Here is a 17,870-nt window from a genome sequence, read left to right as displayed (position 1 = left end):
GTTATAAGATTGTTTGGTGACTCAGAATGTTTTGGGCTTGTTCATTGTCGTGGGGGTTAGGTGCACGTGATGGCCTTCCACAGGATTCCAGATGATATATTTCTGTGTCTCTCATTAGATTTTCCTGTATGTTCATTAAAGTCTTCTGATAGGTTTCCTTTGGACTCTAGGACTTGAGGTGAAGATGCTATAGGTTCTCATCCTATCGTTGCAAGGATATCTGTACCCAGTGAGTGAGGTTTTGGAGGCAGTTGACTTACCGAGTGAGGTCTGTTGCACCATAGCCACTCTATACCTCGGAGCACATCATCTCTTACCAATCTTTCATCATGGAATTGAACAATCCTACTTCTTGTATGTTTCTTTGTTGCAGCATTCTCTCTCACCCATATGTGTTGCGTTCTTTTTCTAGTCCCCCTCACCTTATCAGTTTTAATGGCAAAGGTACTTGGCTCAAAAGTGGTGCAGTGTCCCTCCTCAGATTTTCTGATATGTTCTTCTCAATTAAGGGGTGTTCTTTGGACACTTTCAGGTGATATGTCTGTGCTTCCCTCACAATGGTCCCTCTTCCAATTCAATATGCCATTCAAGCTAATCATGTGAGTGGAGGGATAGTATTGTATCAGAAGTTATGATTTTTCTAACTAAAAATGTATTTCTGATATATACTTCCCTCCACTCACACTTCCTACCATTTCTTCATACATATTTCTGGTGCTTGCACCTTCTGTTCAACTTTGAGGTGATGGTTCTGTGGTAGAGCATAGAAGGAGTCACAAGCATTAATGATAGTAGTGCTGACCTATTGATGGAGAGGTGATGGATACTGATTTACACGTGAGATGTTTGGTGTGGTAGAATACTGTAGTTATTAAAGGAAGTTTTTTGCTTGTATTTAGTTTATTTTGTAGTTTTTCCTTTACTTATATTTGCACAGAAATGAAGTTTTTGTTTTTTCCAATTGCAGGACAAGGTGTTGTATATTTGTGTGCTTTTGCCATAATCCCATGAACACATGTATACACTTTAAATTTTGCTTTTAGATCTATGTTTGAAATTGTAACTTAGTAAAACATCACTGCAGGTTATTGATTGTAGGAAGGTATCAAGTTATTCAGCCTCTTGTTTTTTAAAACCATTTTACAACTGCAAGGTGCTGCAATACATGTTTAAAAGTATTATTAAATGTTCTGTAAGGTGAGCATAATCAAACAATTGTCTAACTCTTTCTGTGTTTTACTATGTAAATATGTAATATGGAGGTGGCTTTTCAGGTATATTAAAAAGCTCAAAATCTGAGAATAGTTATTGGTAATTTTTCTAAATGATTTTCTTTCACATATTTGTGAAAAAAACTTGCTAATAGATACTTTTATTATATTGTAATCTCTAACTTCTTTTAGGCAAGCCCAATCAAAGTATCTTCTCCTCACAGATGCAGACTTTCAGACATCTCCTGGTTTTAAGGAAAGATTTTTTGCTGTTTTGAAACAATATTCATTTAACCAAAAAACTGCATTTATTGTTCCTGCATTTGAGTATTTAGAACAACCACAGGTAAATACCATCAATTATATTTTTAATTTATTTCAGATTTTAAAGTTTAAGATTTTAGAATAGTACAGTTCAACCAATATTTAAATATTATTCTCACAAATATTTGTAGACGTGTTTGTATTTGTATAAAATATTTGAAATTTGATATTTAGTTAATGTAAAAGTAAGTATTCATTAGATATGTGAAATAAAACTTAATATTAGTTCATGTTTGTGTTTTTTTTGTTTTTGTGAGTTTCAGCAAATCTTAATTTAACAGAAATTTAATATAACTGGTTGGAACCACATAAAATGTCTTATTCGTCCTATGTTTTCAATGTTAGATCTCTTGTCTTTTTTAACTCTATTCTTTTGCTCTTTTGCATAGCCAGTGACCAAAATCTTGACCAGTTAAACTAACTGTGATAAACAATGTTTAGACAACTCTTAATCCATCAACTACTAAGCTGTGCTTTCTAGCATTTGCCTTTGTCAAGTATTATAAGTAGACTTGTTTATTTTATTTTCTCACCATGTTAGTTATTCTTTATTTGCTGTTTTTTATTAATTTAGTGTACATAACAGTTAAGTTTCAAGTTTTCATAATTTGATAGTTTTAATATTTGGGTATTTCTGTTGCCTTTTAGAAATATTGATGTTATTTCTTATGATCTTGCCATGAAATAAATCTTTTGTTTCTCTCTTCATCTCATCTTCCTTTACTTTAATCTTTTCAGTTAGTATTGTTTAAGCTTCATTCTATGGAGATTTACACAATTCATCACATATTTCATATTGTTTCCTATTAGTATATCTTAACCAATCATCATCATTCAGATTATTCAACATTTAAATGTTATCCAATGTGCACTTCCTCAATTTTATATGGGCTCTTTTTTTTTTTACTCTTCATTTCTTCATATGTACAGTAGTTCCTTTTAGATGTGACCAACCTATCTGCTATGATAAACAAGTCTTATCTGATGGGAAGATGTTATTTAAAGGATCAATAACCAGATAATAAATGGCCGTGTTCTAGCTGTGCCAAGGCTTGAATATAATATGTGTATAGGTAATTAGATAAGGAAGCAGATTGGTTTAATAATACTTATGATGGATAGAGGTTCAGTAAAGATAATGTAGAATTGGTTTGTTTGTGTTTCATCTAAACGAACTTATCATGGATCAACTTTAGAGAAACTGGGATGTTCTTAGCTCTAATGTCACATATGTTTTATATACTTTGTTATATACTTTATATATATATATATAAAACACAAAGTATGTTTTATATACTTTGGCGACTTTCATGTTCAAATTAGAACCACTTTCTTTTAATTCCATGATTTTAGCTTTATGGACAACAATTGTTTGAATTTGTATTTTGCTAACCCTGATACACTGACAAAGTTGTGAAAGAAAATAGAGAAAAATTAGCTTGGTTTGTTAACTGAATTTTAAAGCAATTGAAATAGCCTAATTGGCTTTTTGACAAAAGAAGAGAACTGTATAATATTTAAGATACAACTATGGTACACAGTGCAAAGAGTTTTTATACATATGTTTAACTTGTTTTGAATACATATATTATTTAAAACAAACGAAGTGACTGCTGTTCTTTTATTATTAAATTTCTCACCAACAAGTTGCAGACATTTACTGCAGAATAATTCTTAGGTCCAACATACCCATATACTTACATCACTATAATATATTTACCTTACTGTGTATAGTATTAAAAAGTTTCTGACACCACCTTTGTGACCACTCTAATCCTGGGTGCCTCTTTTGTGTGGTCAGAGAACTCTGATGATATATGTTCATGTACTGCTCCCTTGCATGATTCCTGAATCCTTTTGTTTCTTTTGTGAAATCTTTCTCCCATGATTTTTTCCCATTACCTTTCCAGATTCAATTCACCAGTTAATTCATCTAGTGTTTTTTTTTTCTTTTCTCCTGTTTTCTTCCTATAAGATCCATCAACTCACCTTCTTCCCTTGGGGAGCATCATTATTAAGTACTCCATCCATTTCTTTTTCTTTGCATGGGCTTTTATTACATATTTGGTTCCTATGTTACTGCAAGTGTTGCATGACCATGTATGCTTAGTCTTAAGTCTGCACTATTCAACCTGTGATTGTGTACCATGCTACGTTACTGTGAGGTTGAAGCTTTTCATTACCATGGAGCTGATGTACAATTCGAGATACTGTTAGCTGTTGTTTGATCAACTTCTTTAAGGTATCCTCTGTACATCAAAATACATTATTAGAACATATCATAAGATCATGTTACACACACCATTAAAATGGGGTGTTTCACAGGGCCACTTGTAGGTATCCTTCATGGTCTGTTGTTTCATAAATAAGTTTGTACTGAACTGTACATTCATGGACAAACATGAGTAAAGCAATTCCAGATGTTACCAGGTATTGATTGATTGACTCCTTTGACATGATTGCTTTTCAAACTAGATTATCACAGTCACACTTTGCACTGTCTCCAGTGCTGTGGCCCTTCAGACTCTCAAACATTTTTTCTATCATTTTTCTACTGGAGTTTAGGAGTTCTTGCCATTTACCAGTTCCTAGCCACTGGGGTGCTGGACCATGGAAGCCTGTGCTCCTGATTGTGTACAATAGCACTCAGTTGAGAATATAGAGGTGGAATTCTACTGGTGTAGATAGCATGATGGTCTTCTTACCATGAGTTCCAGATGCCACCAGTTAGTGCATGTAGTACTCTGATATATATTGCAGTTTGCCCCTCCTGCTTGAGGCATGCTCTTTTCTACCATCAATTGGATGTTGGATCCTGGGGATCAGGTGTTGGTTGTAGCTGGACTAGCCATATAAGTCCTCAGATGTGTTTGGAAGGTACCTTCCTTCTAAGTCAGAGTCCAATTTTCCACCATTTTGGTAATGCATTACTCAAGGACAAAGAATACACCTGGCTCACAAGTGGTGTGGGTCTCCCATGGGTATGTTGTTTTTAATTCCTTCTTACACCATGGTTTTCCTTTGGGTGTTTTCTACAAGAGAATCATCTTATCCATGGCCAACCACTGGTTCAGTGTGGGGCTCAAGTTTTCTGTCAGAAGAGGTAAGATATATAATATCAGAAGGTGACATGTTTCTAAACTGGAAATTTATTTCCAATAGATACTTACCTCCATCCTCCATTTGAAAAGGCCCTAGTTATAATAGGGGTAGTGTTGCACTCCTGTAGGTAGAAGGCTGCTGTATGATAATTTATATGCTAGTATGTATAGATAAATGGGAGCATCAAGGCTATTGGTGAGCAAATATTTACACTAATAGAAGGCAGTATAACTGAAAACAGTTTTTGTGAGGGAGATGAGTATCTATTGGAAATACATTCATTTAAGAAAAACTTTAACTTTTGTATAATCTCAATATCATTCTACAAGCTTTCACTTTATGGGATTTAGATTAGTTGTAAATCTTGTCTGTCCTAAACTATATTAATATTAATTTTGAAACAAACAAACTAGAATTTGAATGATGCAAGAAAGTGGTTTTCATTAATCACTTTGTTACTTTACACTTTATGTAGTGGTAATGACCCTCAAATCATAATGGCTCCTGAACCCCTGAAAGCTGAATAAAATTGAAGTTTTAAAAAACATATCACATATAAGGCTTACAAGTAGGCAAAACACAGACATGCTGTTCTACAGTTTTGTGCTTAAACTCAAACAAATGTAATTGCAATAAATTGATTAATTGGTTTTGGAATAATGAAAAAAAGTAATGACTGTAAATAATAATTTTGATTAATTAGATATTTAGTGTAACACTAATTATGTAAATACTTCTCATATGTAATAAGTTATATTGATAAAAATATTAAATTGCCCAGCTCTACAACTTGCATGAATAAACTATTTTAATTGCTATAGCTCATCAGCACAATTGACACAAATAAGCTCATATTTAATAGATACAACATATCAATATACTTTACATTTATAAGCTGATAACTTGAACTCCCATTACTTTTATATAATGTAAATATTCTAGTTTTCCATTAATTAGGTAACAAGCTTCAGTGCTATGCTACCTTTCATGTCTCCTAAATTATGAATATCAAAAACTCAACCGAGCACCTTCTTTACACCGTGAATAAAGTGTAGCTTAACAATCATAACCTTTCAATGCTTGAGTGAAATTATTTTATGTCTACAAAAATCTGACAGATAAATAGTTAGTACTGACAAGAAAATTTTAATAATAAGGTACAACTGTGACATCAGTGCATTTACATACATAACTACTGCACAAAGTTATGCTTTAGCCTTTTTCTTTGATACCAAGTATCCTTTATTAAATAGATTTTGTACAAAGTGTATGTAAATTTTTTGAACAACAACAACAAAAATAACCATAATAATTCGTTAATTTAATGTGAAATGTTAATACTTTTTGTAGTGATAATTATTTTAAAACATTTTTCTTCTATAAAACAAATTCAATAAGGCATTTTATGAGGCTTAAAATTTGGACATCAGGATGTAAAATAAAGTTTTATTATTGCAAATTCTTAATTATATTGTTGTAAAGACAATTATTTGTAATAAATTTATTCCTGTACTGTGTCACAATTACATTATAACAGATTTACAGTTTGATGTTAAATATTATGTATTTATTTTAAAAAATCTTAAAAATGTGCTGTGCTAATGTATTAAAATTTATAGTTTAGGTGTTTAATTAGACAGTTCTTATGAGGGTGTGTTTAAACTGAAAAAATTTATAGTTTAGGGATGCACACATGCAGTTGCTGTCATGACATACTTAAAACAACATGGTCAATATGTTCAGGTGCATATTCAAATAGTTTATGCTTTAAGGTGATAGAATTCATTTTGAATGTGTATCCATTTTAACTGGTTTCTTCATTGTTGTAGAAACAAGATGGTGTTCCAGAAAGCAAATACGAACTTCTTCAGCTGCTTCACAGAGAAGATGCATTTGTTCAACCCTTTAGTATCCTTTGCTTAATCATAAAATTATTCCTGAACCTAACAGTGGAATAAATTCTGTTGGTTTAAAATCACCTTCAAGTTAGCTTTCATATGACTTTTCACATATCCCTATTTGCACATCCTGAACTAAACTATGTTTTATATAACTGTTTGTTTAATAATTATGTACTTTATCAGAATGTGAAGAGTAGTACTTCATATGTTTCTAGGTTTTATTGAAGTGTTGTCTTTTACATGGGTAGGTAACCATGTGATGATGTATACTAAATGTTCTTTATCATTAGGAGTCACTCCATTAACACAAAATAAATTTATTCTTTTTAAATGATTTGTTGGTTTACACTTCTTAGAAGGAACACGTGCAAACATTTTAAAGCTGGCCATCATATTGAGCATTTCAGAATATTAGTTTTTAAATTATTAAGTCATTAAATTTCCAGAACTTCTTAATTTGATTTATTTTTTCATGCAATGAAATGCATTTCTTTAGCTATATAAACACAATGAATTAAATTTTCAATGATCCCATCAACAAATCATTAATTAAAAAAAACTTAAAGTACAATCCTTTATCTCCTAATGTAAAATTAGGTCTGTAAAAGCATTTGAAGAAAGTAGTAAATCATTAAATAAATGTATAGTTTCTTATAATTATATTGTTAACATAGAATTACAGAGTTTCAACGTGAAATTAGCTCTATGCACAATATCAGTACTTCAGATTCTGAATAAAATGTGAAATCTCGAAACTTTCTAATAATAAAATTAGTTCCTGTATAATGAATAAATTTTACCAACAAGGTTTCATGCTACATTTTTGCAGGTTATTGTTTGATGCTGTTGGACTTATAAGACAGTCTGGTTTATGAATTTCAGTACAAGAATAACTGTAGACTGTAGAAATGTTCATATTAAGACTTTTTATATTATTTTGCTTTTCTTCATCTTTATTCTTCAGTATGATCACTGTTTTGTAAACAAACTAGACAGTGTAAATCATAGTTCTCTTGTCTTCTTATTAGCTTAGCAATATTGAAATAAGAGTTTTAATCCATAGCTTATTGTTTGGATTTCTACTTAAAAGTGACATTTTGAGATGTAATTGTTATTTTTTTAAATTTGTGTTATAAAGATAGTTTAACATCTCTCTCTATTCCTGAGGCTTGTCTTATTTTGAATCTTTATTAAAGAAGTAGTTTAATATCCTATTATACCTAACTTTGTTTAACACAAATTTGAGCTTATTACTAGGCATTTCTGTTATTGTAAACAAAACAAGAACCTATATTGCAGATGTATTTTTATTAGCTCATTATTTCACTTTTTATGTGTTTGAATTGTGATTAAGTTTCTATACATTGTCACAACAGTTTGATATATGTATATAAACTTCACAACCAAACACCTTTAAACCATGAGTAAAGTGTAACATAACAATAACTTTTCAATCTGTTAGTGAAATTATTTTATGTCTACAAAATCTGACAGATAAATAGTTAGTACTGACAAGAAAGTTTTAATAATAAGGTATAACTATGACATCAGTGCATCTACATATGTAACTATTGTGCAAATTTATGCTTAGCCTTTTTCTTTGACACTAAGTTTTCTTTATTAATAGGTCTTGTACAAATATGCTGGAAAACTTACAAGGCAAAGTGATCATAAGTGTTTTAAAAAACAACAACATTTACTTTAGTGTCTTTCAATCAATAGCTCCTAGAAACATGTCATAGTGAAATTTTGAGTTAATAAAGATATGTTATAGAGATATAGACCATTGTTTCATTTAAATTAATAGAAAATATTTTAATATCATTCTTTACTGCTAAGACTTGTTTTCTTTTTAATTCTTTTATAGAGATGGTTAAATTTCTTTTTGTATTGATGTGGTTTGTCACATTTCAATAACATGAACTTTCAATCATATCTTAAACTGTATCTTGTGAAGAATATAAAACTTTTCTTTATCTCATTATTACCAATACAAGTAAGGGACATGCATTACTTATCATTTTTATAAGGATGATGATATGTTAAAAGACAACAGTAAGTTTATTAGAGACTGAACACTTAAAAGAAAAAAACATTAGTTTAAAAGATTTTATACAAATGTGATATCATATATTTATAAAACGTATTATCACATAAGACCAATAGTGTAAAATACGGAACTTATATTGTTTTATTTAAATTTATTGTTAATGATTTCTTTAAGTATGTGTTTTGTAAATGTACCTTGTGCATTTAAATAATTGAATTATGCTCAATTGCTTTATTTTTAAAGAACTACAACAAACCCTTTTCTGATGTACATTATCCTCCCTTACATCTTAGTTTTCCTCAATTTGTGCTGCTCTCTGTATGTGCAACTTTCACTCATCACTAGCCTTGAGGCTGCCAGTTAACTTCATATAAATACACATGGTTTAGCTGCATCATATCATGGAAATGACCATGCAAGACCCCTTTACAAATAGGAATGAGAGACACCCCTCTAGCACAGCTGTTTACATACATGCTGTAGAGCACAATCATCACTTTTTGATTTGGCACTTTTGTGTTTTTCTGTTTTACTCAAGAATTTTTCGAATAAAGGTGTTTTTTTAGTGGAAGTTTCTGCAAAGACATCACCTGTTATGGAAATATTATATGTTGGATTTATGATTTCCATTTTTTTTTCTGCACTTGCAGGTTTTGTGTCCTTCACTTTACACACTATCCTTTTATGAGTTTCAGTAACTTTCAATTTGTGTGTTGTAAAAAACATGACATTTTTTTTGTTTCTACTGGTCTAATAACTACATTGGTGTCCAGTTGATCTTTGTTGGTTAGGAGAGGTGATGGCTTTTGTTGCTGAGTGGTGAAATCTTTCATGTGGCCTGAGCCTTCTTTTGTTTCTGACATACGTCTGCCTATGTTTCTCATTCATGAAGTAATGGATTTTGCTTGTTTTTTCCCAGGTACACTTTTGTACTTCCTATCCAGATATACAAGTACATATTCAATTACTTTTAACCATTGCTTTGGGACATACATGCCTCATCCTCCTTCCTTTAGTATTTCATATGACTTGGCACAACTTTGTGTATTTTTTTTTAATTTCTAAATTATGGAATGTTTTTATTCAAACTTGAGGGTCAGATCCTCTGTCTTTTCTTCATATTTTTTAGGCTCAGGTTTTCCTACCTTAATCTTAGTTTCTTCCCTTTTCTGTTTTTTTTTCTTCTTTTATCCTCCTTTGTGCGATAACTAACCATTCTCTTGTGGGTTTTTTTAGCAGATTCTAATTCACTTATTCTTTCTACAGTGGTATGTTTCTTTTCTTGGTCTCTTATCTTCACATATTGTTGATTTGTTTTTGGAGTTAGTTAGTGTGTGATGACATTGTTACTCAGTTTCTTTTTTACTTTCATTTTATTTCATGTGTCTCCATAAGCTCCTTTCATCTACCTGTGCACTTTTACTGGTGTGTTTGATTTTCTGGTGTCATGTGTTGGGGCTGTATTCTAATGTTAATCCTTATCCTCACTGGTTTACTATCTGTCCTATCCTTCTGCTTCCTCTTTTTGCTCTGTCACTACTTTCCATTCTTCTGTTTTCCATTCATTCTTCCATTGCTTGTGAACTTCAGTGCTTTCATTCTTGAAGGTAACTGTCCTCTAGGCTCAGTGTTAAGAGGGCCTTTTTGTTTGGTTTACATATCTGTTCCATCCATTTGCAATCAAATTTTAATTACTAGGAGTTCTGTCAGAGAGCCTTAACTTTCATTTCTCCCCCTACTTCTCTATTGTCTCCTATTCCCATTACCTTTCTTCCTACAAGTTTTTTGTTTATTGCCAACATTTGTTTGTAGCAATGTTGTTTCTAATGGCTATAGTCATTGTTTGGATGGGTTTCTCATATTTTTCCAGGATTTTCTTCCTGTCTTTTTGTCGTTCCCAAGGAATTTGTAGATAGGTGTCTGGTCTTTCATTTTTCAGTTTCTCATCTTTCCTCAATTTCTCTAGGGGGACTATTTTATACTACAGTTGTCTTTTGTCCCACTCTTGTTACAACTGAGGTGGTTATCTCAGAAGCATTTTATCTCATTTGGCTGCATCCCAATGATCCTCTTACAGCCATCCTCCTCTTCTCCTTTGGGAGAGAGTGCCTGTGGGTTGATTGGTCATTTCTCATTCTTTGGATGTTTCTTAGTTTACCTCTTCATAGGGCTCAGCCTTCTCTTTTTTTTTTTGAGGAATATGGAGTGTTTAGTTTCCAATGCCATATACACTCCTTCCTTTGCTGTATTGGAGGTTCTGTCTCTTTATACGTGAGTGATGACAATATTGTAATACATAATTTATGTTAATTTTCTGTCTTCTTGGAGGGGTGATAAATTATAGAAGAAGAAAAGTCATTTTTCACACCAGGGTAAATTCAGAATTTTTTTAGTATATTGCCTTATAGAATTAAGAACTTAAAACTTTTAAAATATGGATTATCAGCTACAATTTCATGATACATGTATAAAATGACCAAAAAGGTAATGTAATTAAATTTTTGTGTAACTTACTTAAATATCATGACATGCAGAGCAAAATTGCTTACGAGGAGAAGATTAAATCAGGTCATTACTCTTCAGCTACCTCATTATCGTATTCCATGGTTATTAATCCAGTCAAATCAGATAATTTGAGATGGCTACTAAAATGCCTTCAGTGGTACATAAACCCTTCATACTTCCTTTTGCTAGATCTGATCACATCCAGAAACAGTGTAAATATTGTGAGAATACTATTTCTACTTTAGAAAAAGCCGCTTCTGACCAACTGACATATCTGAAAGTAAGCTATTTATTAATATGAACTATATTCTAAATAAAATATACAATGTAATATATGTAAACAAAATTTCTTGTGCATGTTAAACAATATTTTTTTATTATTTTCATTTATTTAGTATTATATATCTGTATTGTTTTTATTATAAACTATACTATTTAATATATATCTGATATACATGTTTCTATTTCTAGTGTAATTGTGAAGCACAACTGCAGAAATCTACATCTGGTTCTGGTACTTCTGACCAGGTGAAGCAGCCTACAACAGAAACTAATTATACAGAATAAACTAAGTATAAGCCAGAAGCATATCACTAGCAAACTTGTCAATTTTATTGTTGGTACACTGCAACACTTCTCATTGGTGGAGTTAAAAGATTTTAAGGATCTAGTGACAACTATGTATTCTCAATATATTCTTCCCAGTTGCAAGTGTCTTTCTATAGAGCAGGTTTGATTAAATGCAGCTCAGTATGATGAAATAAATCTTTTAACATTAACAAGATGCCATATTTGACACCTGATAATGTATCCAATATGATCAAAGTTTCTGTTTGTCTGGATTTGAACTGCAAACACTACCTAGTATGAAAGATGGTGGTAGCTCACATACAGGTAGTGACTCAGAAAATGAACATTTGGATGAATCTAAATCAGCAGAGAATTTATCCAAATATTTCCCTTGAACATGACCCCTGGTTTTCCACGTGCTTTGGCTTGTAGTCAGGGATAGCATGAAAAAAACAAAACTGGACCACTGCTGAAAGCAATTTCCAAAGCATCAGCCATTGTGTTGTACATTCAGAAATCAACACATACAACTGATCTACTTGAGGGAGAAACCAGAGTTCATTTGGTAAAATCAACATGATGGAACTCAGAAAGTAAAATAATTAAATCATTACTGAGGTTTCCACAGAAGACATTATATAATTTAGATACTGGTACATTGAACCTTACTTTTCATGAATGAACTGTGTTTGCAAATTTTGCAAAAATACTGACACTTTTTGAAGAGGTAACAGATTTCAACTAGTCAGAACATTGTTACCTCCAGTTATGTAGTGTGACATGTTTATAGGTTAATGACAGAGATGGATAGCATGTAGTTGAGATATAATTTCAGTCTTGTCTCTTCATTGAAAAAATCTGGTCATGCCCACCTGACTCGTCATGTATGAGCAACAAAGTGTTTTCTCTTTATTTGTGGCATCAAATTCCAGATTTAAATTTGACTAGTGTTTCACTGCACCTATGGTGTATAAATCTGATCAAATTTCCTTGCAGCAAGAAATCAAGAAAGCTTCAAGAAATAATCCTACAACCATGGAACCGAAGGAGGATTGTATATATTCTCCCCCTCATAAAAGAAGTAATCTCTTCAGTTTTTCTACTGCCTCCCAGAAACCAGTCATTTCATTTTCAGAGGATATAAAGATCAACATCTACATTGACAGTCCTTGCATTTCAGATAAAAAAAACTCTCTAGATTAATAGTAGATACATGTCAAAACGTTTCTACCCTATTTCTACTAGTCAAATGCTACCCTGAGTGTTCCAGCATCCTCTGCCTCCATTGAGCATTTAATTGGTATTGGAGGCAAAATCCTAAGAGATATTTACTATCGCTTCCCTAACAAGGAAACATCTGAAAGACTGACATAGATGGACAGTTATAATTTATATAGGTCTCCTTTAAAAAATAGGTTTTTTGTTATAAAATCTTATTATTGCATTTGAAATTAAAAGTACTGAAATGTTATTTGTTCAAATTTTGTTTGATTCAGTTTCTGAAAAGTTTGTTTCAAAACATAAAAGTGTTGATGTCTCACTGTTTGCTGTCTTATCATTATTTGCATATACCTGACAAAATATTCAAGAATACACTTCTATATATTCATATTAAAATACTTAACATTTGGCTTTTATTTGTTTTTTCTATTCGTATGTTAAAAAAGTATGAAGTATTTTTATTTGTTCTTTAGTATTCATCCCATCTCTGCATGTAGTCTGATATATATTCTGTACAGCACCAACCAATATAAGTAAGTTGTCATACATTGGTTGTTTGGGGCTCTTTTTTTTTTTCCACAGACTGGATGGAGAATTTCTGACACCTCATGGATTTGGATTCATGTTGACCAATCAAGTTTTCATCCCCATTTCCTATCAGTATCAGAATGTTGGGTTCTTGAGTGGCCTAGTGTTTTTTGTGTATTATGTCTGCATACGTGCCCTGTCTGGGTTGTTAGAACAGAAGTTGCTTTTCTCTTCTGCTTCTTGGTCTTGAGGTGAATATGGTTGGGACCCTCCTTCTACCACTGACAGGAAGACAAATATCCGATGCTGCCCCATTTTGGACCGGAGTTGACCTACTGAGTATGGTCTGACATACCCAAGCCACTCTACACCATTTGGTGGGTCCATTTCCAAACCTGAATTTTTGTTTTTTGTACCATGCTTTGAGATGTATAACTTCTTTTCAAGTGAAGAGTATACACTGGAATAGATGAGGTGCAATCTACCAAAGATAACCTTCTAATTTTAGGTTATCATGCTTAATAGGTTCTATTTGAGTGCCTTCTGAAGGGGAGCTCATCTAGATGAATTTTGCACCAGTCTTTTCCACTATTTCACTCTGGATTCTAGCTGTTATATGAGAAGAGGTATGGTGTTATATCAAAGTTAACATTTTCCTTGAATGAAAATGTATTTTCAATAGACATCTTTATTTATACTATCCATCCATTCTCCACTCTTGTGGTGCTCCTTTTCTTGCCTAATCTCAAAGTGGTGATTATGTTATACAATTTAGAGGAAGTCTGCTGTGCTAGGAGGCTATGTCTCATAACCATTTGTATGCTACAATGCAGCTATACCGTGTGCAATCACATGAATTTAGGTGGAAGCCTCAAGACTAGTGGTGAGTGAAAACTGAGAATATAGAAAGCTGCACAAATTTAGAAACCTCATTATGTAAGCAGAGGTAATTATCTATCATAAAGACATTTTAAGTGTTGGAAAATGTAAATGATACAGAGCTGCATTTGATGATCTTTAGTTTGGTTGATAAGTGCTTATAAAGCTAATCATGATACAGTTTTCTTACTTTATGCAAGTTGATATATTTTCATTTTAAAACTGACAAAACTGAGAGGTGAAATAAAAATTGAGTTCTAAATTTAACTCAGAAGGTGAATATTTCCAAACTAAGTTTTGCAAATAAAAATATATAAGGCTTTATTTAGGTGCATACTGATGAGGTCAGTACAATATCTAAAATCATTCCTGTAAAATCTGAGTTGATTTTAGGCATTATGGTTGGACAAGTCTGCTATTGGTTTTAAACTGATTCATTATTAATACTACTTGTCAAGCTTTATAGGGCTATAATTCTTTATAATAGATGTCTGTGATTTGTTGGAGATAAATGTTAGCGATAGAAGGACAGCAAACATTTATTTAAAATAATATGTATCCAAAACAAGTTGAATATATTTTTATACAAAAAAAATAATTACACAATTGTTTACTACAATTGAATTTAGAGCTTTAAGTTATTCATCTTTTTTTGTTAAAAGCCCACACAAAAAGGAACCCACTAACAGCTAGTTATCTACTTATGTAAAATAAAACTTCTTTTTTATAAAACTCTGTCTGGAATTGTTCATGGTATTCTGTGAAACAATTAATAATAGTTCTTTTAGCTAAGGATCAACAAGAATTAAAAATTCTTTGAGTATGAAGTCCACTTTGAACCAGCAGAATATGCTTTGTTTACCTCTGTTCTAATTATTAAACTTGCATATACAACTGTAATTCAAGGTCATTTTACTTAAAATACAAATTATGATATGAAATACATTAAAGATAATCTCTATAAACTTTATATTGATTATGAAAGTAATCCTAAATGCAAATTATCAGGAATCTCGGAGTCTTCAGAATCACATCGTTTGACTGATTATTGGAAGTGGTATAGAACAGACAAGCCATATAAAGTACATACATTCAGTGACAAGTTTGAACCATATATTGTGCTTGAGTAAGTAAAATTATATTTTTTTCTGTTTTAATCTACTGTTACTCTACATTGTTGTTTAAAAACAACCTATCTTTACAAAACTGTTTTACAAATATTTTAGTAATTATAATAGCTTTGTTTAAAATATGCTATCAGTGTATGTATAATATATATAAGCAGTTACTTAATTTATTTCCCAGCGAGACAGCAATAAGTCTATGAAGTTATAAAACTAAAATCTGGGGTTTGATTCCTTACAGTAAACACAGAATATAGCCTAATCTGGTTTTGCTATAACACAAACAAATTAATTTCAGTTTATTTAAAATTATAGTCTGGTTCTGGTTATTTGTTAAGTATTTGTTTAATATTTATTCTGTGTTCTTATTATCTATGTTTTTTTTTGTTTTTTTTTGAAAATAGAATAATAGCTATTAGTGTGACACTTACGATTAAGATCCACTGTGGTTTCTAGAAACAAAATGTTTGAAGTAAATTATGGTATACAATATTGGAATTGATTATGCAAACACCTATGCAGGAGTTATAAACAATTACTAATTGAAACTAAAAGGTCAATTTATTATTAGCACTCTATTATATAAAAATAAAAAAATAGAAGCAAATAAAATCTGTAAAATGCTCTGACATATTTTTAATTGCTTTAAACAGAGCTATACAATATTTTTATGCTACCATAGTTTTGAATGTAAGGTCACCTGTAATCCTAAATGTAAATTATCAAGAACTTGAGACACTTCAGAGTTGCATAGTTTGACTGATCAATGGAAGTATAAAAGTTACAGTTGTGCAGGGACAGTTGTTACGATATAAAACAAGTGGAAAGATTTAAATATATTGGTAGTATTATAACACCAGATGGAATAAGTGATACAGAAATTAATATATAACTAATGATGAAATACTGAAAAGAGCAGAGACACAGAGGAAACTGATGGATGTCAGTGTGACTCAGATTTTGAAATGTACAAAAGACAGGAACCTGTGGAGAACCATGATTGCCAGCATTCAAATTGGATGTTGCACCTCCAGAGAGAGACAGAGACTATAATTTTATAAATGTATGATTGTAAAATACTATTTTAGATGTTTTATATTTCTCTCCACAATTCAGCAAAGTTATATGACTGTCATTTTACCTAGGGAATGTGGAGAGCTAAATGCTTCAGGATTTTGAGATGTTGTTATAAGTGGTTCTGTGAAATTTCTCATTGTTAATATAAGGCTAACTAGTCATTTTGTGCATAAGTTAGTGCCTTATTTCCTTTTCACACAATTCAAATACAGGAAGATATTTTGGGCATCTCTGAAAGTGAAAAACAAAATGATAGAGAAAACTGTGAATAGAAAGAGTTTTATTGAGGAAGTATTTAGGTACTTTGTGTGTGTGTGTGTGTGTGTGTGTGTGTGTGTGTGAGAGTGTATGTGTTTCTCATACACAGTTAATAATTGTTTGAGGGTAATATTTGAATTTTATTGATTTATTTTAAAATGATACATTGTGACATTAAGAAAAAAGCATTTATATTGTAACTACAAGCTTTCTTTGAGTTCTGGTGTTACAACAGAAATGGGTATTTTTCAGACAAATTTGGCTTGGATATGATGGTATCTTACTTCAAAGTCAAATTGTAAGCTTTTTCTCCCATTGAATATACCTAAGACTTGCAGATTTGATTTCAGTAAACAATTTCACATAAGAAATATTATTCAGCCTTTTGGTCAGAGTCGGTAGATTAAATTTTCACATCTCTGAGATTATATAGATTGAAATCTTATCTAGTAGATACATGAAAACATGTTACACTGGTCTGTGTAACCTAAATTTAATACCTATTTACTAAATCCCTAAGGCCTTCATATTACTTTCCACTCTTCTGTTCCATTAATCTTTTTTTTCTTGAAATTTCAAAGATTTTAATAATTGAGCCTTGAATTACTATTTTCTTGAATTAATTTTTTTAAAGAAAATTTAGAGGATTCAAACCACTGTTTCATTACATCATTTACTTTGTCTTCATAATTATCAGAAATACTATAGATTTATATTTATCCAATACTTTACTAATCATTTTCAACATTAACTCTCTTATCTTTACACTTTTTTTTATTTGAACATTGTATGTGTTTTGTACTAAGGGCTAAATTTAAGAAATTAAACTTAGCTCAACATGATAGTAGGCCAGTGCTAAATCTATCAAACTTGCAATTACAAAGATATGTGCTGATTTTAGTTTCCTTTTAGACTAATGAATATGCTTAACAAATTAAGTAAGAAATATAGTACGTCTTTTTTGTAATGTACCATTGCTTAAAGATGTTATAAATAATAAATATGTATTGATCCTCTGAAAAAGTATAAAAGTTACTTTTATTCCACATCAGGTTTGTGAGGAAAATTAGAAAACACTTCATGATTTTTTTTTCCTAGATAGGCAATTTGTAAATATTTT

The 17,870-nt window shown here is 31.3% G+C and overlaps 1 protein-coding gene across 1 annotated transcript in view; it reads left to right on the top strand.

The window, feature by feature from the left end:
- LOC143225152 (xylosyl- and glucuronyltransferase LARGE1-like) overlaps positions 1-17,870 on the top strand; it is an 83,365-nt gene that overhangs the window by 49,765 nt on the left and 15,730 nt on the right. The window contains exons 9-11 of the mRNA XM_076454070.1: positions 1,404-1,557; positions 6,467-6,545; positions 15,300-15,417. Of these exons, the coding sequence (XP_076310185.1) occupies positions 1,404-1,557; positions 6,467-6,545; positions 15,300-15,417 (351 nt within the window). The remainder of the gene's footprint in view (positions 1-1,403; positions 1,558-6,466; positions 6,546-15,299; positions 15,418-17,870) is intronic.

Source organism: Tachypleus tridentatus, chromosome 9 (genome assembly GCF_004210375.1).
Source record: "Tachypleus tridentatus isolate NWPU-2018 chromosome 9, ASM421037v1, whole genome shotgun sequence".
In the NCBI taxonomy this organism is placed as follows: Eukaryota; Metazoa; Arthropoda; class Merostomata; order Xiphosura; family Limulidae; genus Tachypleus; species Tachypleus tridentatus.
This window is presented reverse-complemented; position numbering and strand designations above follow the sequence as displayed.